Below are 22,912 nucleotides of genomic sequence, written 5' to 3' on the forward strand. Positions count from 1 at the left end.
TTGACGTATTTCATTCTATTTTATTCTTCAAAAATTATATTATTGAACCACTTGTACTTGTGATTGTTGTTGAGTTTAATTTATAATTTTATGTATAAATATATATATTTTATTATTTTATTAAATAACAAATAAAAATAATAATTATTAAATAATAGATATATCAAGAGAATATATAAAAATTAGTAATTTTAATAAATTATTTAAATATTTAGATTAAAATTTTATATATAATTATATATTATAAAATAATTAATAAAAATAAAATTATTAATATATATAATTTATTTTAAAAAATAAACAATAGATATGTTGAGAGAATATATAAAAATAATAATTTTTAATAAGTTATTTAAATATTTAAATTAAAATTTTATATATAATTATATATTATAAAATTATTAGTATAAATAAAATTATTATTATTATTATATATATATATATATAAAATATTTAAAAAAATAAATTAAGAAAAAGAGTTTAAATAATGATATATCTAATAAATATCTAAATTAAAAAATATTAAAGATTAATTTAATAAATATGAAGAGAAAATATGTCAATACAAATGAGGGATAAATAATTAAATCAGATTAATTTATTTTTATTTAAATATATTATGAATTAATTTTTAATTAGATGGTTATATATATATATATAATATAATATAATATAATGTATAATTATTTATTTATTAAAAAAAATATAAAATATAATTAAAAAGAGAAACAAAACTGTTTGATATTTTATTTATGAAGTTTTGTAATTATTTATTTATTTATTTATTATATTCATACCCAATCACTCGTGATTATATTTATATTTAAATGAATTAATTTAATGTATTTTATCTAACAAAAAAGAATTAAATCTCTCACAACGAGTGATCACTAATCTTTGTAAATTTAGGATTAAACGTTATTATATATATATATATATATATTTCTTCACTTACGGTGAAATTTAAATGAACTAACTGAATCATTTTGTCTAGCAAAAAAAACTAAATAACTCACAATGCGTGACCCGCTAATCTTTGCAAGAACGTTATTATATATAGAAGATGACATATCATCACCTTGTTGGTTAGGTTAAAAAAAAGAAAAGTGAAAGAAAAAAAAAATATAGGTTTTTTCAGCCAAATTGTGGAACATCATTCTTTTTCTCGTTCCTTGTTTCAAATTTCCTCTGCCTACAATTAATGACAAATGTAATCGTGAAGAACTTTTTGGCGAGGATGAAAATCGCGAAGGAGTCAAAGTTTGAATATCGGCTCCACAAACAAGTGGTCAATCGATCACTCGGTCTAAGCGCCTGGCTACTTCTAGCCCCAAGACCCCTGCAAAAAGGACTAGGACTTTTGCTATGGAGTCCTCTACTAGCTCCAACAGCCAGAAAAGGGCACCGATTAGGGATTCTGGTGAAGCTGACTCCATTCCCAAGAGAGCGAGACTAGAGGAAATCCCTATAGTTGTTATTCTTATATCTTCGCCCTCGCCGTCACGGTCAGCCAACGTCGTGGCTAGTTCAAAGAAGAAGCAGACTGTGACGTCTTCTCCTGGTGCTGATAAGACGAAAACCGTCACAACTCAGAAATCGAAGGCGTCTACAGTCGTTAAGACGTCCTCCAAGGCTTCTCCACGTCCATCATTCACTGATGTTCTAGATAGTCAACGTGAGAGGCTGTTGAAGTCGATTGACTACGCTGGTGTTCAGACGGCATCCAAGGTTATTCATTTTGCTCCACTGGTCGAAGTGTCATCTATTAAATTTCTCGTGGTGGAACAAACTGCTGAACCATCTGTTGCGATAGTTGGTGTAAATATTGAGAATATTTAGGGGGAAGACACGCCTGTCTTCCTCGCTGAACCAGTAACAGTTGATGCTGTTGGGATTGTTGAATCTATTTTTCATAAAACAGAGCAGGAGGTTGTTTCCTCGTCTGTTGATGTAATTGTTGAGGAAGCACCCGTTTAGACGGATGTTGTCCCTATTTTGCCCCTGCAGGATGTGTATGTTGAACAGCCGACTAGCTTTCAAGATCAATCCTTGCATACTCATGTCTTTAAACTTGACAAAACTTTATATGGTTTTAAACAAGCTCCTAGAGCTTGGTATGACACTTTAACTAAGTTTTTATTTGATCATGATTTTGTAATTGGCACAGAAGACAAAACTTTGTTTAGATTTGTTAAAGATTCTCACATTATGTTTGTTCAAGTATATGTTGATGATATTATATTTGGGTCAACTAACCCCAAATTATGTGAGAAATTCTTTAAGTTGATGTAGGACAAAATCGAGGTGAATATGATGGGAGAGTTGAATTTCTTTATTGGTCTTCAAGTTCGACAACTTAAAGATGACATATTTATCAACTAGGCCAAGTACACCTGCAGGGAGCTGCTAAAGAAGTTTGGTATGGAGAATTGCTTAGCTGCAGCTACTCCAATGAACTCCTCCAACAAGCTCGACAAGGATAAAGATGGCTAGAGTGTCGACATTACTGTCTATAGAGGGATTATTGGTTCTCTGTTCTATCTTACTACTAGTCGGCCAGACATCATGATTGTTTTCGGTGTCTATGGAAGATTTCAGGCTAACCCTAAACAATCTCATTATGTTGTTGCCAAGCAAATTTTGAATTATTTAAAGGGAACTCAAAATGTGGGATTGTGGTATCCGAAGGATTCTAGTTTTAATTTAATTACTTATTCTGATACAGACTATGCAGGCTGCAAGATTGATCGGAAGAGCACTAGTGGGACTTTCCAGTTCCTTGGTGATCGTCTGATTTCTTGGTTTAGTAAGAAGTAGACGCCCGTCTCCACGTCTACAACAGATATTGAGTACCTTGTTGTAGGCAGTTGCTTCTCTCAGCTCTTGTGGATTCAACAACAGCTGAGGGACTACGGCATTGAGGCGGATGAGTCACCAATTTTCTGCGACAACACTAGTGTCATAACGATTACATACAACCCGGTGTTGCACTCTCGGACAAAGCATATTGACATTCGACACTATTTCATCTAAGAGCATGTCAGTCAGAAGCATATTCGTCTAGAATATGTCCCAACGGATCAACAAGTGGTAGACGTGTTCACTTAGCCACTCCCCGAGACTAAGTTTTTCTTACTTTAGAAATATTTTGGGTCTTATAGATCTAAATAAATTTTTAGTTTATTAATCATGCACAAATTAAGGGGGAAATTTGTTGATTAAAGTGGTTGGACAAACGTGTGTAGACGGATGTCTCAATTGGACTAATTAGATTAGTTGTCTAAAGAAACCATGTACTTAGACGAATTGTGTTTAAGCAACTTGCATATAAGCTTGGTTAGACGTCTAAAGGTAATAAAGACGTTTAAAGCGTCTGTAGATGTGCGTGATTAGACGCCTTCCGAACAGACGTCTACCCAGCTTAGACGTAAGGCATGCATATAGCATATACGATGTCTAACTACGTGTGTACTAGACGACGTCTAACTACGTGAGTACTTAGATGACTCATCTTCGGACGAGTGGGACAGCTGTCCAAAGTCTCATGAGTTGTCTATGTACTTTTCCCACCCAAAAATTATACAGTCATATTTCGAATAATTTGACGACACGTGTCTCTCAATTTTAAAAATATGACTAATATTTATGATGGTTAATTAATTCACACTTTTTTTTATTAATGATGGCTTTTAATGATATCTTTTAAAATGACGTTTGTTTAATTATAAGTTTCTTGGGAAAACATTTTTAATTAAATGACGGCTTGTTTTCAAATAATGTCTTTTGGAAACGTGACCTCTCAAATTCTATTTAAGGATGTCTTGCATGCCAAAAAGACTTTTTCACGCCATCTTTGAAATTTTTCTAAAAAACCTTAGATTACTCTTTGTCTTCTCTCTAAAGAAACCCTAATCCCTTCTTCTGCATTCACTTTCAATTTCCGAAATGGCTGCTAAGAAGATTGTCTAATTATGCTTTCAACTCAATTTTTAACTTAGTTTTTACATCATAAAAAATGAGGGAAATTGTTGGATTAAATCAAATAAGAAAAAGATTAAATTAATTAAGAAAGAAATAATTAATTAACTTAAGAGATAAGAACGACATAATTTTAATGATGTGGTTAAATAAAACTAAGTTGTGACTTGAACAAAACTAATCTGTGAAATTGTCTTTGTGCAGGTACAAATCTAAAAGATTATGTTACTTCAGACGTGGTCTGAAGCAAGCGCAAATAGACGTCTTGGCCTTTAGACGTCTCAATTCGTGAGACGCAGTTAGACGTCGTCTAACTCTTTTAGACGTGGTCTAAGGACTGCGCAGTTAGACGTCGTCTAACCTTCTTAGACGTGGTCTGAAGAAGAAGCGCAGTTCGACGTCGTCTAACTCCTTTAGACGTGGTCTAAGGAGTGCGTGAGTAGACGTTGTCTAACTAATTTAGACGTGGTCTAAGGAGTGCACGAGTAGACGTCGTTTAACCTTCTTAGACACGGTCTGAAGAAGAAGCGCAATTAGACATCGTCTAACCTTCTTAGACGCGGTCTGAAGAAGAAGCGCAGTTAGACGTCGTCTAACCTTCTTAGACGCGGCCTGAAGAATAAGCATAGTTAGACGACGTCTAACCTTCTTAGACGTGGTCTAAAGAAGAAGCGTAGTTAGACGTCGTCCGACTTGTTTAGACGTCCGTAGGAACGTCTAACAACGTCTTCACTCAGCTCATCTGGAGTTACCGTTTTTAACATCTTCACAACTCAACTCCAACAACGAATGAACAAATGTCACGTACGCCTATATTCAAATTTCCCACGATGCATTGTACCTTCCAGTACAACACAATATCAGAGAATATTCGGCGCACTACTTGTCTTGTACGGACACGATCCCAATGCTCAGTCTCTGATGTACTATCATGTATCATTGGCGACCGCCCAATAAAAGAAGGAAACGTGTCCAAGTAAAAGATTCGACTATTGGCCTACCTCAAGTATAAATAAATGCCCAAGGACAATTGACGAACAACTTCTTGATTGCTTCACACATACCAGTCTTACAAGTTGCTTAAGCTCTCTCTTGATTATTCAATCTCTCAAGCTCAAGCACGAATTACTCACTGTCTATCTGTGTGATTATTCTGTAATTTATTCATTGTTCTTTCTGTGTGAAATCTTAGTGTTGTAAGTTGAACAGAGGTTGTTATGTTCAACAGAGAGTTAGCTAGAAGTTCAAAAGTAGACAGTTATTAAGTTTTGTGGTTTTTGACTGGGTTTGTTTAGTGGGTTCTACATCAATCAAAGTCTTCTAGTTAATATCTTTCTTGTTGAGGAATAAGGGGTGACGTAGGAATTTTATCTCCGAACATCCATAAAAATCCTTGTGTTATTTACTTCTGCCATTGACATTCATTCATCTGAAACTTCAAATTCAACAAGTTGTTTCTGCACTTGAACTTGTTCAAGAGTTTGTGAAGATTTGCGAAGAATGGAAACAGATTTTAACTTTTAACAGAGTTAGAATCGAATTGAAGTAATAAGTTGGTCACAATAGTCAAACTCTCGTCTCTATTGTCAACATTGATCCTAACCGGTTATCCCATATTAACTCCTAGACTTGAAGCTCGAGCATGCATCACTTTGTGTTTGATGGTTCAATCTCTTAATAGATATCTAAAAGGTTGGGGCCGGTGTCATTTGATAGATATAAATGTTAGCTAAATCGACGAACTTGAATCATCAATTTTGGAACAATACAACTCCGAGAATAAAATCTTAAGTGAGGTATGGTCATTTAAACTTCAAATGGGCAGCTTGCGTTGTTTTCAAATGTCGTTAAGATTGAAAATTTCAATAATTGTTGATATGTTTTCTCATGAATATTTCCAATCCAACCAAAATCAACAAAAGAATAAATATTAAGCCTTGGGGAGCCATTTCAAATTGGGCAAAATTTAGACACATTATGAGTTTTTCTTGACCAATTCAAGAACATTTTTGTGGTATTCTTAGAGCTTGTGTTTGACATTTGACAGAAGACGATGAGGGAGGAGATGATGACGGGCCATGTGGGAATTTCAAATTTCCCGACAAAATTAGAATATATATATATACATATTTTTTTCTCTTCGGTCTTCGAAGTATTTTTCCAAAAAATAACAAAAAAAAACAATATTATAGTCAAAAATTTTATTATTTTCGATACTCTGAACATCAAGAACGTGTTAGTTTTTTTAAATTTCGTGTTTTATAAAAAAAAGTTATATTTAATTTCAAAGAACGATCCTCGAATAACTTTTTTATCGAAAAATGTCCAATAAAAATATTATACTCAAAATACTACATTATGAAAAATGTCGTTTGGATCAACCCAAAATAGGCCGAAAATGACCGATTTGCGAGTAGATCGGTTATTTTAAATATACCTTGTAAAAATAAATAAAGACCGGATTATTAATACCAAAATCACATAAACCTATTTATTTATTTACAAACTTCTCTATATAATTCAGCCTCCCCAAAATATAATTTTTGAACCATCTACTTCAACAAACTTTGACAATTTTTTAATAACCATTCCATATTTCACAAATATTGCTTTGTTGAAGTATCTCAAATTTCATATTCCAAGACTAGTTTTTACTCCATTTGAGTTATAGGCTGAGAGAGAGAGTAGTTGATCGAGTTGACAATGGAGAAGAAGAAGAAGAGTCGCATACTTGTAATAGGAGCTACCGGAGGTCTAGGGTTTCTCATTGCCAATGCCAGTCTCGAAGCTTCTCATCCTACATTTGCGCTCGTCAGAGACTCCGCCTTCTCCCACCCGGACAAATCTAATAAGATCCAATCTCTCTCAAATTCCGGAGCTTTCATCCTTAAGGTTTCTTAATTTCTCCACCTCCCTTCCTCCCTACTCCTTCTTCGATCAAATTCGATCTCAATGTGATTTTTTATTCATTCTAGGGCTCACTGCAAGATGAAGCAACTCTCCTTGAAGCTGTTAAACAAGTCGATATCGTCATTTGCACAGTACCCTCCAAGCAAGCCCTAGATCAGAAACTTCTAATTTCAGTCATCAAACAAGCTGGCTGCATTAAGGTTTTTATACTTTGTCATTTTGTTTTGAATTGGATCATGAATGTTAGAATCAACTTGATCCTTGATAATTAATTTCAGAGGTTCATTCCATCAGAGTTTGGATCAGATCCAGATAAAAGTCAGATATCAGGAATTGATAATAACTTCTATGAAAATAAATCAGTAATTAGAAGGTTTATGGAAACTGAAGGTATTCCTTATACTATCATATCATGTAACTTCTTCATGAGTTACTTGCTTCCTTCTCTAGTTCAACCAGGCCAGAAGAAACCCCCAACTGAAAACATCACAATATTTGGTGATGGAAATGTCAAAGGTAGATCTGTCTGTCTGTCTGTGTATGCATGTATGTATGTATCTAACTAGGTTTACTGAAATGTAAGTGTAATTTAGCCATAATTATACTACTGCAGGTGTGTTTATGAACAAAGTTGATGTTGCTGCCTTCGCGATTCGAGCAGTTGATGATCCACGAACATTGAATAAGGTTGTCTACTTAAGGCCTCCTGGAAATGTGTGTTCTCTCCATGATCTTGTTAATCTTTGGGAAGGTAAGATTGGGAAGAAACTGCAGAAGATATATCTCTTAGAAGAGGATGTTCTCAGAAAAATTAAAGGTAAATTGATGAAATCATATACATTCAATTTGAACATAGCTTAAGGGTATTGCTGCATCGGGTTGGTTGGCTAGTTAGGGTTTGAAAGATGATACTATCTTTCTTTTTGCATTTCAGAAACCACTTTTGCGGATCATAGTGAGCTTCTATTTATATACTCTGCATTCATCAAAGGAGATCATACATATTTCGATATAGAATCGTCAGGTGGTGTGGATGGAACAAAGATTTATCCTGATTTCAAGTATACTACTATAACAGAGTTCCTCGATACCCTCTTATAAGTTATCACCACCTGTTGGTGCGATCGATGGACAGAAGAAAAATAGACCATACACCACCTCCCTCCAATGTTTTTTATCTATAGAAAGTCATGTGTCATGCATCAACATTCAAATTGACTCGAACCATTTAACTGTTATATGGGTCCAATCCAAATTAGAAAATGTATGATATGCAGGATATTGGGTTTTGATTAATAAAAATCAATTTATTAGGTTATGATATAGTGTCTATTCAAAATAATGTTTGAAGAAATTTTATAGATTTATCAATTTTAATTTTATTTCTACTGTCAAAATTAGTTTGAAATTGTTATTATATTGATCTTTTTTTATTTGATTTTGTCTGAATGCTCTTGTAAAATTATTGCAATGAGGAGGATGGGAGATTCAAATAATTATCAATTGTAAAGTCTTGATAGAGTTAGTTGCTTATTTGGATCCTCATTTTTTAAGATGGAAATTGTATAAGGAGACTTGTTAATTTGTTAATAATAGTATTTTTATATTGTTATTGATTTAGTTATAGTTATGATAATATTATGATTAGTAGATAGGTTGTTAGGTTATAATTTTATTTATGTAAATAAAATTTGTGAAAGAAGATGGTTTTTTTTAATTAGTCTATAATGCAGAGATTAAACATGATTTTAAATCTTGATATTTGGCCCAATTACCATTTGAGACACAAACTTGAGATGAATTTACTAAATATGGTTCGGACTTTGAGCTGAGACATTTGAGGTTTAAACTATCCATTATTTTGTTATTTTAGGTTTTTCACCAACCACGTTTACTCGTTTATTTTAAATGATGTGGCAATAGTATTTTTATTTAATTTCACTTGTGTATTAATTAATTCAAACTAAACCCTTTTCTTTCTCTCTTCACACATTCTTTTCCTTGACAAACTCATCCTTTTCCATCCTTTCTTCTTCCATCTTATTCTCTAGAGAATCACACTCCATTGAAGAGTATGTTAAAAGTTTCCCACTCCATCTTCTTCTTCCATCTCATTCTCTACTTATTACAATTCTATATATTAATCACCAATCTATTTTTCCCTAAATTGATTGTAACAGTAACATTTAATTCTCAGATTGATAGACTTTATGAAATTACATCCTTCTTTTTTTTCACATTATATGTTGGAGAGTAAGTTAAAAGTTTCTCTTTTTCACATTATATGTTGGAGAGTAAGTTAAAAGTTTTTATCAATGGTATCAACTGTATATAGAATTGAATATCCTTGAAGAATTGCAGTATAGGCAAATTGGTCTGCAATCCCATCATGTTCAACTTCTTATTAAAAGTTTTAACCCTTAAAAATTAAAGAAATAAAAGCATGAACTATTTCTTTAGTTGTCTAAGAGTTAGAACTTTTAGCAAGAAGTTGAACATGATGGGATTGCTGACCAATTTGTCTATGCTGCAATTTCTTATTTTGATCCATGCTGATACAATAATATATATTAGTGTGGTTCTTTGAAGAAGTAGATAGAAGAAGATGGGTTAATGGAGGAGAAGTCATGGAGAAGGGGAGGAGAGAATGAGTTTTTGTTTGAAATCAAATAATAGTTAGGTGTAATTAAATACAAATGATATATTGCCACGTCATTTAAAATTGATAATTCGAGCTTTAAATGGTTTAACTCATAGTCCGGGCCTTATTTGATAAATCATTCCAAGTACAAGTTTCGAGCCTCAAAAATAGTAATGGTCCTTAATATTTTTCTAAAGGGTGGGAAGCTATTTTAATCCATAATTTTGGAAGAGTGAATTTGTAAAATATTATCGATTTTTATTAATAATATATTTTCAATAAAAGAACCAAATATGCATAAGTAGTTAAATTTTGAGTTATACTATTAAATTTTGAGTTTTAAAAATACAATTATATATTTTTTAAATATTTTATTTTATGAAATATTTAATTATAGAAAAATCTCTATAAAATTAAAAGAAACTATAGCATGGGCCGTGGGCTAAAGACAGTATTATTTTGGGCCTAAGAAAACAATTGTGTTAAGAATAGTAAGAACGACGTCGCTTTTAAACTCCCCTCAACATAAAACCCTAACCTAGAAATAAACTCTTTCTTCTTCACTTCGCGTGTCTGCAGATTAGGTTATCTTGAAGATCTCCGCCGTGATTCCCTTCCTCTCCCATGGTAGATTTCATTACTATTACTTTATTCTCCGTTTCTTATTCGTAATCTTCTTCTCATAATGCTTCATTGTTCTTCAATGTTCTCAGGCGCCGAAGAAAGAGAAAGCTCCACCACCGTCTTCAAAGCCAGCCAAATCCGGCGGTGGAAAGCAAAAGAAGAAGAAGTGGAGCAAGGGAAAGCAAAAGGAGAAGGTGAACAACATGGTGTTGTTTGACAAACCCACTTACGATAAGCTTCTTTCTGAAGCTCCAAAGTTCAAGCTTATCACACCTTCCATTCTCTCAGATCGTCTTAGGGTAATAATCAATTTATGATCTTCATATGACATTGATGTTTTGAGAAGAGATTTGATTGATTCTTTTGAATGATGTTAAAACAGGTGAATGGATCTCTTGCGAGAAAGGCAATTAAGGAGTTGATGTCTAGAGGTTTGATTAGGATGGTGTCTGCTCATTCAAGTCAGCAGATCTACACAAGAGCAACTAATACATAAGAAGTTGCTTGTTCTATTTGGACTATTCATGGTTGGTATTCAATTTCCCTTTTTTGCTTCTAAATAGATTGTGTTTCTTTAAAGAATTAATGGGGTTTTCATGTTCTACTTTGTTGGGATTTTTGTTCAATCTTTGTTGATGGATTGATGGTAGTATCTAAAGTTAATTTACTTATATTTTGACCTAATTTTAGTTATTAGTGTCTCTTTGATGAATGATTAGTTGTTCTGATTCAAAAGCTATGGTCTTCTCATCAAAATTAAAAATTGCATTTTTCCATCAAATGGTATGACATAAAGATATAACAAGTTTATTATTTTAAGCTAGAATAGTTTTTCTGTGTTAATACTTAAATTGTGTCTCCATTGGTCTTCTCTTGAGCAAATAATTTCATGAATCATATCCATATTTTTCATCATTGAGAGCTGAGTAGCTAGAAGAAGCTCAAGTTATTGATAAGAACTTTAAAACATCACATTTTTCTCCATGACTATGAACTTTAATCCATGGGATACAACATCACTAACATGCTCCAAAATTGTCTAAATTATTTTGATCAACTCAAATATAAAACTATCTAGTTACTTATGAAGTCAAAAAAAGTAGTAATAAATCTATATTCTCCAATAAATGTCTAGGTAGAAAGCATCTCATCTTAGACCATCACCAAGTCTCAATGGTCAACAACCTATCTCGGATCATTTGTTGGCCCATGATTTTTCACTAACTTAGAAAATATGAATCATTCCCTCAAATGTTTACATCTACTATTTCTTTACAAATCTGAAATCTAGTTGACACAATAAAGAGAGTAAATAAGAGGAAGAAATGAGAAAGAGAGGAAATAAGATGAAGAAATATAAGATTGTAGAAGAAATAAAAAGATGTGAATAAAAAAAAGAGAAGAACATGATGAAATGATTTATTATTATTTATTTAACTTTGTTTAATTAATTATAAAAAATATTTAACTATATTATGTTATGAATAATGATTGATAGTACATATTAGTTGTACTATAAATGAGAAATAAAAAAAAATTGAAAAAAAATAAATAAATCAATCCACATTAAAAGAGCTCTAAGAGGTTATGATATTTTTTTTCTTTTTAATGCTAAAAGAATGTTATTTATTCAAATTATATTGTTTATTATTTTAATTAATATAATTCTTCACTAATTGTTTCATTAAATAAATTTATAAATGTATAATAGGCATTAATTAATGTATTTTAATGCGTCATAAATTATTCAAAAACAAAAATTGTCATGTCTAAAGCTAAAATAAGCCATCAATTATTTGATAATAAAAATGTTATCATATCCCAGTTGGAGAACTACATTATATATTTTATGACTTTGTTAAATAAATAAATAAAAGTATGAGTTTAGAAAGAAAAAAAAGATTAAACATTTTAACATGAACAATTTTAATTTTTTGTTTCTCTTAATTTATTTATAAAAAACAATTCCTTACTCTAGAACTCAAGCTTTCTTAAGAACGATAGGGAGAGAAGAATTTGGTAGAAGGAACGACGTGTAATTTGAAAAATGATAAAAAGTGAAGAGGGAGAAAAGAAAAATAAAATTTGTTATTTTTTCAATGAATCAAATTACGTTATATTATTCCCTCTCCTGATCATTTCTCTTCAACTTATATCATTAATTTATAACTATTATTTCAATTCATTTATAATTAATCATATTTATATATAAATATGATTAATACTAATATTATTTTAAAATAAGTTTTTTCATTTTAAAGTAAATTATCAAATTTATGAGTTTATAAAAATATTAAGTACAATTCTCAATTTTAATTAACATAACATTAAAAAAAAAGTTTGATATTCTTATAATTCAATAGTAAATTAATTCATTGTTACCAATTATATTTGAATTCAAAATAATATTTTTATCTGAATTTTTTCAAATAATAATTTTTTATCTAACTCGATCGTATCATTTACATTGAATATTGAATGCTATTAAAATTGTTTCTCTCTTTCATATTAATAATTTTTAAAAGAAATTTGATAATAATTATACTCAAAAACAGCTTTTAAACAATACTTTCTTAGTAGGCATTATGACTGTACATTTATACATAAATTTTCGATCATACATTCTTTCAAATTATAGTAAATGAAATCAAATTGCTATCAATGCCGATTTACAATAGTAGTAAATAATAATATTCACAACTATAAATAGTCTCATGAATTTAAATATCCGCTTCTTTTGAAATACTCTAAAGGAGGGTAATTTCTTCAATATTCAAAATTGTGGATAAATATAAATAAGAGGAGAATGGAGATTGGGGGCATGGAAATGCTTATTTTTTCATAGGATTATAAATTACCTATATTATTTTGTACAAATGATCTATAATTGTATGCCTTTTTATCACAAAAATGCTATTATAAAATAATAATGTTTTATAAATGGTTTTATGAAAATATGGATCAATGGTAGATGTATAGTTGGTAAAAGTGGTTTAGTGTTTATGAAAATCATGGTTTTGGGTAAGGTTGTTCAGATGACATAAATGATTGAACATTTTTTTAATATAAACTTTATTTCATATTTATTTGACAAAACTAGCAAGGCTTCTTTTTTACACTATAAATTAAAATAATGTGAATACTACCATGATCTCCTAGATGCTATATTTCTTTATGTTTAAATTTTAAAATTATTTGTGAATCATTTATATGTTATTAATTTTTTTTAGTAAGTGTGATTAATTCATTCCATTTTTACTGACTCCAAAAACTTATCCTTAGTTCTGATTTAAGACTATAATAAAAGTATTTCTTAATAAAGTTAAGTTTTATGGTTAGTTAAGGACTTGTCAGTATTTATTTTTCATTCACTAAATATTTTGTTCAATTTGTAACTTGTTGATCAATTATTTTTGCTCCATTAATTAAGAATTTCTATTTTTGATTGATAACAAAAATAGAATCTAAATCACCAATAGTGGCTTTCAAATAATATCAAGAAAAATCAACAAACTAATTGGATATAAAATAATTTCACTCTAAATAATTGATTTTTCAATAAATTTATTGAGCTTATTAGCAAAATATTTACTTATTTTTAATGTAGTATTTAACTGAGTTAAATAGTTTAGGTGTAATTGAACCTATTTAAAATTTTTATTTAAATAGATTATTTTATTAATATTATAATTTAAATTACCAGATCTAATTTAGTCATAAAAACATCATTTTAACTTATTATAAAATTTTGTAAGTTATATTATAAATTAAAATGAATATTTTTATAATAATAATATATATATATATATATTAAATATTTTACTAATTTTTAGTTATATGATATAAATTAATCTCAAGAATCAATTGTATTATTCAAAATTTTAACTAAAATATTTATTTAAAAAGTATATACTTTATACATACAAATTATATTAAAATATAAACCTATATTTTTATAAATAATTTAATAAATACATATATATATATATATAATTAAAATTAAAATTAAATATTATAATTTTTTTAGTTAATGATAAAATACAATTATAAAAAAAAAGAATGAAAAAGGTTGAAAAAAAAAAGAAGGAATAAATAAAGAGGCAAATTTATGTAAGTAAAAAAAATAATGATTGCTTAATAATAAGGAGAATGTGAAATCTGAAAATAATGTTATAAATGCAAAAATGAATTTGATTATAACAATCTAGGGTTATTCTCAAATTCAAACCAGCCCATAATGGTATTCTTTAAAGATTTATAACTGACATGCAAAAACCAACTGTAATAAGTAAGAGCCCTATGTATCTGAGATTTTGGATGTGAAATAATTTTTTGAAAAATTGAACCAACCCAATTGACAATCCATCTTGACTTTCATATGTACCAAGATTTTCTCCATTTCACAAGCAAAAATCAAAGATTTGACCTCAAATAACACCACTAAAGTCTAAACAATCCTTTTCATGAACTCAATTTTCAAAGGATTTGTTCTCCTTCTCCACCAATTAACTTATTGTGATGACAGCACAATTTAACTTCAATCCAAATGGATAGATGATACAAGGAATCTCATTTAATCAACCACCTATACTTTTTTTAATAATAAGAATTATCACTCAAAGACTAATAATATTATAAGCTAAGATAAGAAAATCCTTCTTATGTCAAATTGTTCATCTTCTTATTATTATGTTGAGCAATAAAGGAAAACCAAAAGCAAACACAATCAGGTGAAAAACTTAAACCTTTTTTTAGGGTTCCATCTGTTTGTTTGTTTGTTGTCAAGTGAAATAATAGTCAAGACAATTTTTGTAAGAGAGAAACAACTACACTCTCAAGTAAGTATACACACCACCAGTACATATTAATTGTGCCTTTTAGCAACAGACTTACCTCTGTTCCTCCTGGATCAAAATCACCAAGAATATTCATATACCTCATATTCAAACAAAACAAAACTTCTTCTTTTTCTTCATCATCTTCTGCACAATGTCCAAACAGATCAAAGATCATCATCATGTATTTATTACATACAAGAAATCCAAAACCCATATCAGCCCAACTAATATTCTTAATCTAAAAAAGTAATAACAAGAAAGCACTTCTCACCTGGAGTCTAGCCTCTTCTTGACCATCAATGTAAGCAAGAAGCTCCTCCTGCCTCATCAAGGCTTCATGCAGAGCCTGTGAGAAATATCAGATTTATTTGTATGCGTCAACACATTTTGTCACATCCTCTTTGATTTATAGTAGATTTGTTGATTGGATAGATCAAACTAGGCCTCTAAAAGCATATACAATCAAATAATACCTTTTTAGTGCTAATTAATTCAGCTTCTAAAGCATCCACCCGGCAAATAGCAGCATTCAACAGTTCCTCTTTTTCGTGAGGCATCTCCAAGGGCTTTGCGTTGAGGGTATCAACCTTAACCTCGAGCTCTCCCAATCTTTTAATAACCGATGAGAGAAGTTCTGCCTCTGCCAATGCTGCTTTAGTTCTTGATGAATGAGCATGACTCTTCTTCTCTGACTCAACAAGGGTAGGTTGAATGTTGATGATATATGATTTAGTTTCACATATCTTTTTTGTTACACCAGTTGTCACCCATTTGAACATAGCAAGCATGGTCATGAAGAAAGTCATCAACAAAACTAAAATCCAACCACGCTTCTCTTCCGGTGCTTTTTCATTTGCAATTTGGCGATATAACTCTGCTTTGTATTAAAATAACTATTAATAATGGATTCACCACAACAAGCTAAGATATATGTGACTTCTGGTATGGCTAACCTTTTGAAGGATACAGATTCTGAAAGGACGGTTGCCTCTTCCATTCAGCATCAACAGCCTTATCTACCATGGGAACGTATTCATCATAACCAAAACTTCCAGCATAACTTGCTTTCCCAATCACCTTAGCCTGCTTAATTTCATGGAATAATCTATGAGTAAAAACAACTAAAACGTGAGGGAAAACATGGAAACTATGTTGTTTTAGAAATTTTATAGTTGTATCTCAATCCAAATGTGAATTTTAAGCTGGATTTTAGGCTACATAACAACTGAAACTTTAAGTACTTAACCCACTTCTTCACGGACTGGAGTCAACCGGAGATGAGTATAGGTCCTGGTTGCTTTTGGTGAAGACATTTCTTCAGCTTCAGATCCTGATTCAGCGGTGGAGGTATCACTACCTCTTAACTGCTTCAATAGAATATTTAGCGTAAGGATCTGAACCCAATTTGTTTTTTATCCAAATAAGACATCCATGAATCCATACCATTGGGCAATTAGGTTTGGCATAGGCGACCACCTTTCCCTCGCTGTTTAGAACTTTAACCACTTGTCTAGACCGACATGCTTCACCACTAAGAACAATCTGTCACAAAAAAGACCATGTACAATATATTTCAACAATCATTTCATGCCATTTAAAACGTTGATAAAGGAGTTTTTTTCAAAACATTTTCTTCTTTTTACGAAAAGGAAAATCCTTGTATTAATAATTATTTACAGATTTTCTTAATGAAATGCTGAACAAGCTCAGTTCACATTTTAAAAAGCAAAACTATCTAACCTTCATGATTTCAGGGTTCTTCCAAGGCCCTTTATCAGAACGCAGACAACCCCCTTCATCAGCACACGTACAGGTACCTCCAAGGAACTCCGGCAATTCACTACACAATTCAAAGAAACAACAGTTAAGGATCAAATATTTTTCTTCATAAAGATGTCCGGAAGCAAATTAGTAATTGATTATTCACTATGAGCTAGATATAGACCTGGCATCAATAACCTCTAGCAGCCTGGTCTGGTACTTGGTCCCAATAACCTAAATAGAAGTTACAAATATTACGGCCAATTAGGTATGGTACAACATAAAACTTTTGATGAAGTGAGTGAAAATACATGAATCTTGGCAGTAGTCTTGGGATCTAGAAAAGATTTAATAGTATTCCACAACAGCTTAAAACCATGGCCAGCATTGATGACAAACATTTGATGTAGTGTCTGCACACAACAAAGACAAAATGAAGTTATGTCAGCATCTTTTGGTCCAACATATAATACATAAAGAATTAGTAAACTCAAATAGAAAATTACTTCAGGATAATTGTCACCATCAACTTTTTGAAGTCGCATAAGCAATTCACGAGCACTCTTAGTTAAGTTTTTCAAACCCTGCATACAAGTAAGGACAAAGTATTATTAATGATGCTAGATTGTTGTCCTAAATTCTTGGTTTTAAATAAATCATTCTTCTTTGAAGGGGATTCATATTACTATTGGGATGATTAAACTCAACAAAAATCAAGGGTAATTTGGTGTTTTAGCAGATAGCATACCACTCCCTGGACATCTAAGATAGTTGTGCTCGAATCTATGTGTCTTTTTGCAGCAACAGTGCAAGCTGGGAACTTGACTGCAAAGCTTCTCTCAAACTCTCGGACATGGTACTTTACGTATCTATCCATTGTTGTGACTTGCATAAGTTTGTTGGGATTCACTTGCCCTAGTCTCTCGATATAGATAGGTCTCCCCTCTTTATCCACACCATGATTACCATGAGGGTAATAGTTTAGGACTTCTTCCAACTCATTGAATTCAAAATCCTGGTAAAACAATAACCAATGTGAATATTCCCGACCCATAACATAGAAACATAAAACATGAAAGTAGTTTACCTCCATGATAGTGTCGGCACCAAAATCTTTCCTCCACTGAAGCATTTCTGCCCACATATGCTTTGCCTTTTCAATATCAAACTTTCTTGCTTTCAAGAACCTACCATTGAAACTATTGTTTAGAATACAGTTTGAATGGAAATCTTAATGTCAATGAATAGTCATGAAGGACGTAATACCTCAACATGATATGATAGTCATCGTGTTTATGAGGCAACAATTCATCCAATATCAATGTCTGACGAAATGCATCAACAGCCTGTAGCTCCCCAGCATCCCGAATGTCCTCTATAGACACAGAGCTAACTCGTCCATCACTCTTCCTTCTGCTGCTCTTCTTCTTTAAAGAATGCTTAAACTTGGTTGATGCATTTAATGCTTTCTTCTTTAAAGAACCAATTCTTGTCCTCCTTTCGTCCTCTGAACACTCAAAATCAGACTTTCTTTCTCGTCTCTCGTCATTACAAGAGGACCCTTCAAAGCCTGCCTCATAATAAAACCCAATTAATCAAAAAGACACTAAAGAAAGATAAAAGATGAGAAACCCATAATCCCCATTATTCAAGTTCTTGAATTTTTGCCTCAATTGAAAGGAGTAAGTAATAAATCAATGTAACAAGCATATAATTAAACAGTCCATATGTGCCCTAGGGAGAGATGATTGAATAATAATAAGGAGTGAGTTGCAGCTAGAAGAAGAGAAAGAACTCACAAGGTCTGGCAAAGCGATCGAGGGGACCAGACATTCTTTGAGATTTATCCATCTGGGTATTGAAAGAAGTCATGAAAATTGTCGGCAGGCAGGCAGATTGGTTGAGGGGAGAAGACCCTTCTTCCTTGTTAAGAGAGTTGAAATGAGATGAAATGAAATGAATCCCTTTTTTGTGTGATGATCGGATTGTAATGAATGAATCGGAATAAAGGGGTGGGGGGAAGTGGAAATGGTGAGAAAAAAAGCGAAGAAAGAAGAGAGGAGAAGAGAAGAGAATAGGAGTTACGAGAATCACAAGGTTGATCCAACGGCAATAAATGTATCGACCGCGTCTGTCTGTCTGTCTGAAGAAGCTGTATGAATGAATCTGACCTCCTCCTTTTTCTCTCTCTATAAATCAATCTGTATATCTATCTATCTAGAGTTAGTCTAGACAGGCAAAGGCAAAGGCAACAGTAACGGTTCAGTCGAGGTGCATTAATGGCAGAAGCAACGGAAATGGAATGTGTAAAAAAGTAATAATAATAATAAATACTCTGTATTTTCTTTCTTTTCTTTATTACTCCGTCCGTAGGGTTGTAAGTACTACTAAGCTAGGGCTCCGTATTGCCCGGATTGGATTGGAGACTCACTTTTATGCCCTTTTTTATTATTTATGATTAATGTATCCAATATAGAGAAAATAAATTAATCTAAAGGTATTTTTCATCAATAAACCCAAAAAAATATTTTTAAAAAACCCCTTTGTTGCTTGTTTGATCTTTGGTTCATATAAAAAAAACTGTTTGATAATCTAAAAAAACCCAAATTTTTAGTGTTTATTGACCAAAATGTTATTAAATTTTATCTCTACACTAGAGTTTTTTTGGGTAATTTTTATATTTTAATAGAAAAAAATATAACTAGATTTAAGAGTATAAAGTGATGTTACAAATCCACTAGATTATCTGATGAACATCAATATCACCTTTTTTCTAGAGATCATGAGTGAAAAAGAATTTTGGGGATATGTGTTTTGTTCTATCGCCTTTAATATATCATTCATTTAATTGTGCAATACAAGCAGCATTATTCTCCTATAAAATTGTTGAAGAATTCTTATTTACTGATAAACCACATGATTCTCGAATTTGATGCATAATTGATCTCAACCACACACATTCTCGACTTGCTTCATGAATAGCTATGATTTCTGAATGATTTGTAGATATAGCGATAGATCTCCATGATATGGTTGTACCACCATATGTGAATACGTAACACATTTGATACCTACCATTATGATGATCAAATAAATATCATGCATCTAAATACCCAATCAATTCAGCTTTACATACATATGGATAATATAATCCCATGTTCATAGTTCCTTGAAGGTATCGAAAAATATGTTTAACTCCATTCTAATGTCTCTTTGTCGGTGAATAACTATATCTCGCTAGTAAATTTATTGCAAATGATATATCGGGTCTAGTATGATTATCTAGATACATTAACGCTTCAATAGCACTAAGATATGGTACTTTATGACCAATTAATTCTTCATCACTCATACGAGATCGAAATGAATATTTATCTACATCAAGTGATCTCACGATCATTGGACTACTCAAGGGATGTGCTTTATCCATAAAAAATTTTTTTAGTACTTTTGATGTATAAGTAGATTGATAGACAAAATTTCCATTAATGATCAAGTTGCAACCAATACATAACTTTGTTTTCCCGAGATCTTTCATCTTGAAATCTTTCTTGAGATAATCAATTGTTTCAGATAGTTCATCTATTGTTCCAATAATATTCGGGTTGTCCACATAAATTACAATTATTAAAAATTGTGATCCAGATCTCTTGATAAACACACATGAACATATTGGATCATTTTGAAATTCATTCTTTAACAAATATTTACTAAGACTTTTGTACCACATACGTCCAGATTGTTTCAATCAATATAGAGATCTTCATAATTTAACCGAGTAAAGGTCTCGACCATCTGAACTACATGTTTCAGACATTTTAAATCTTTTAGGGAGTTTAATGTATATGTTGTTTTCAAGGGAGCAATATAAATATACCGTAACAACATCCATTAATCTCATATACAACTTCTCGTGTATTGATTAACTTATCAAATATCTAAATGTTGTTGCATCCACCACATGAGAATATGTCTCCTCATAATCAATATTAGGTCTTTGCGAGAATCCCTATGCTACAAGTCGTACCTTATATTTGACAATTTCATTTTTCTCATTTCTTTTTCTTATAAATACCCATTTATAACCGATCGACTTAATACCTTCGGGGGTACGGACGATAGGTCCAAAAACTTTATGTTTTGCGAGCAATTTTAATTCAGTTTCAATCGCATCTTTCCATTTTGGCCAATCATTTCTCTGTTTGCATTCTTCTATAGACTCTGGTTCAAGATCCTCATCTTCATTAACAATATCGCATGCTATATCATATGAAAATTTTTCATCGATGTCAATTTCATCTCAATTTCATCTTTTTCCAGTCAAAACATAGTTTATAGAGATCTCTTCAATTTTAGGTACTTGTGATTCCTTCAAAATCATTTTTTCGATGACCGGGTACTCTTTTAGAGTAATTGTTTTCTCAATTTGAGCTTCTTTTATTTTTCGAGGATTTTTATCTTTGGAACCAACTTGTCTACCATGCTTCACTTGCATTTTAGGCTCGTTAGCAGCAATGTGTTGTCCTTTAGGGACATCAATCCTAATTGGAGCATTTGAAGATGGAATATAGGACTTTGTAACTTTCTTAGGGTCAGTAAAAGCATTTGGCAATTGATTTGCTAAATTTTGCAAGTGAATAATTTTCTGAACTTCAAGTTCAGATTGCTTTGTACGATGATCATAATGAGCTAATGATAACTCACGCCAAATTATTTCTTTTTTCAACTGCTTATTTTCCCTTTTAATGTTGGAAATATAATTTCATCGAAATGACAATCGACAAATTGTACCGTGAATAAATCACCCGTCAATGACTCAAGATATTTAATTAGAGACGGTGATTCATAATCAACATATATCCCCAATCTCCTTTGAGGTCACATCTTTGTGCATTTTGGTGAAGCAATTAACACATATACTGCACATCCGAAAATTCTTAGATGGGAAATATTTGATTCCTGACCATAAACCATTTCTAAAGGGGAGATCTCATTATAATTTGTGGGTCTGATACGAATTAATGTTGCCATAAAATGGCATGTCCCCAAGCTTGTATTGGAAGTTTGTTTTCATAAGCAATGGTCTTGCAATTAATTGAAGACGTTTTATCAATGACTTTGCAAGGTCATTTTGTGCGTGAACATGTGCTACTGAATGTTCAATACTTATCTCAATTGACATACAATAATTATTAAAAGTTTGGTAGGTGAATTCTCCAGCATTATGAAGACAAAGAGATTTAATTAAATAGTCTGGGAAGTGAGCTCGTAATTTGATAATTTGAGCAAACAATCTTACTAATGCTTGATTACGAGTTGATAATAAACACATGTGACCATCTTGTTGATACGCCAATTAATACCATAAAATATCTAAATGGTCCACAAGGTGGGTGGATAAGCCCACATATATCACATGTATATTTTCAAAAATTTTAAGGGCTGAACCCTCATTTTAGATGGTGATGGCCTTATTATTAACTTCCATTGTGAACAAGAAGCATAAAAAAATTAATTGGGTAGAAAAATCTTTTGGTTTTCAGTGAATGACACATTAATGATTAATTATTCTGCGCATCATAATAGCTTCAGGATGTCCCATGTAATAAAATTATTTCGTTTGACAAACTTCTCGTCAACACTTATGTTTGTGAGATATAATTTAGAAGAAACTGGAGGTAATTTTTTTAAGAATTTTTTTTTACCCTAGATCATACTCGTGATAGATAAATATATTTTATTACTTTCATTTGAACTCTTAATGTGATATCATCTTTCTATCCTCATTCATTTCAGCCATGAGCACAATTTGATTCATCTTATATGTAATTAGTACTTTTAGATAATTAATTAAAGCTAGTTTGATTGTCAAAACTAGGATTATAAATTAAAAAAATTATAATATATATTTCATATTTTGTTTAATTATTTAATATATTAAGATATATATATTATAAATAATAAATAAAAATATATTTAAATGCATGCTTTATTATTATAATAATTTTATATAAATATATGAAAATATTAAAAATAAATACAATAGATTAGAGAAAATGGATAAAATGATTAGAAAGAGATTGAATAAATTAGAGAGAATAAATAAAATAATGAAATAGATGAGAGAATGAATAAAAAAATATTTAAAAGTGACGAGAGA

At 31.1% G+C, this 22,912-nt stretch overlaps 3 protein-coding genes across 4 annotated transcripts; 2 read left to right on the top strand and 1 right to left on the bottom strand.

Moving 5' to 3' along the window:
* Window positions 1–6,590: 6,590 nt before the first annotated feature.
* LOC124912635 (probable pinoresinol-lariciresinol reductase 3) lies at window positions 6,591–8,206 on the top strand. The gene is made up of 5 exons (XM_047453280.1): window positions 6,591–6,870; window positions 6,954–7,088; window positions 7,167–7,404; window positions 7,502–7,705; window positions 7,823–8,206. The coding sequence occupies exons 1-5, from the start codon at window positions 6,682–6,684 to the stop codon at window positions 7,987–7,989; spliced, it is 933 nt and encodes a 310-aa protein (XP_047309236.1). The 5' UTR covers window positions 6,591–6,681; the 3' UTR covers window positions 7,990–8,206.
* Window positions 8,207–10,022: 1,816 nt separating this feature from the next.
* LOC124912634 (40S ribosomal protein S25-2) lies at window positions 10,023–10,851 on the top strand. The gene is made up of 3 exons (XM_047453279.1): window positions 10,023–10,156; window positions 10,243–10,452; window positions 10,536–10,851. The coding sequence occupies exons 1-3, from the start codon at window positions 10,154–10,156 to the stop codon at window positions 10,647–10,649; spliced, it is 327 nt and encodes a 108-aa protein (XP_047309235.1). The 5' UTR covers window positions 10,023–10,153; the 3' UTR covers window positions 10,650–10,851.
* A 4,033-nt stretch (window positions 10,852–14,884) lies between these two features.
* On the bottom strand, window positions 14,885–19,069 carry LOC124912633 (phosphatidylinositol/phosphatidylcholine transfer protein SFH6-like). Of its 2 annotated transcripts, none has more exons than XM_047453277.1 (14): window positions 18,552–19,069; window positions 18,019–18,322; window positions 17,840–17,939; window positions 17,501–17,767; window positions 17,259–17,336; window positions 17,064–17,165; window positions 16,937–16,986; window positions 16,732–16,831; window positions 16,435–16,533; window positions 16,242–16,355; window positions 15,945–16,074; window positions 15,465–15,868; window positions 15,263–15,337; window positions 14,885–15,135 (listed from the first exon to the last, which is right to left on the bottom strand). In XM_047453277.1, the coding sequence occupies exons 1-14, from the start codon at window positions 18,622–18,624 to the stop codon at window positions 15,097–15,099; spliced, it is 1,935 nt and encodes a 644-aa protein (XP_047309233.1). In that variant the 5' UTR covers window positions 18,625–19,069; the 3' UTR covers window positions 14,885–15,096. The 2 variants fall into 2 exon arrangements, with proteins under 2 accessions (XP_047309233.1, XP_047309234.1); XM_047453278.1 differs by having other exon boundaries at window positions 15,465–15,865; window positions 18,552–19,067.
* Between the last annotated feature and the right edge of the window lie 3,843 nt (window positions 19,070–22,912).

Source organism: Impatiens glandulifera, chromosome 8 (genome assembly GCF_907164915.1).
Source record: "Impatiens glandulifera chromosome 8, dImpGla2.1, whole genome shotgun sequence".
Taxonomy (NCBI): Eukaryota; Viridiplantae; Streptophyta; class Magnoliopsida; order Ericales; family Balsaminaceae; genus Impatiens; species Impatiens glandulifera.

Excerpts from the sequence above, each read along its gene's own strand:
- LOC124912634 (XM_047453279.1), top strand. Across the intron at positions 10,453-10,535 it reads TTCTCTCAGATCGTCTTAGG|GTGAATGGATCTCTTGCGAG; the intron begins GTAATAATCAAT and ends ATGTTAAAACAG.
- LOC124912633 (XM_047453277.1), bottom strand. The coding sequence starts at position 18,624 with ATGACTTCTTTCAATACCCAGATGGATAAATCTCAAAGAATGTCTGGT. Across the intron at positions 18,323-18,551 it reads CGATCGCTTTGCCAGACCTT|GCTTTGAAGGGTCCTCTTGT; the intron begins GTGAGTTCTTTC and ends ATTATGAGGCAG. Across the intron at positions 16,534-16,731 it reads AGAACCCTGAAATCATGAAG|ATTGTTCTTAGTGGTGAAGC; the intron begins GTTAGATAGTTT and ends TTTTTGTGACAG.
- LOC124912635 (XM_047453280.1), top strand. The coding sequence starts at position 6,682 with ATGGAGAAGAAGAAGAAGAGTCGCATACTTGTAATAGGAGCTACCGGA. Across the intron at positions 7,089-7,166 it reads AACAAGCTGGCTGCATTAAG|AGGTTCATTCCATCAGAGTT; the intron begins GTTTTTATACTT and ends AATTAATTTCAG. Across the intron at positions 7,405-7,501 it reads TGGTGATGGAAATGTCAAAG|GTGTGTTTATGAACAAAGTT; the intron begins GTAGATCTGTCT and ends ATACTACTGCAG.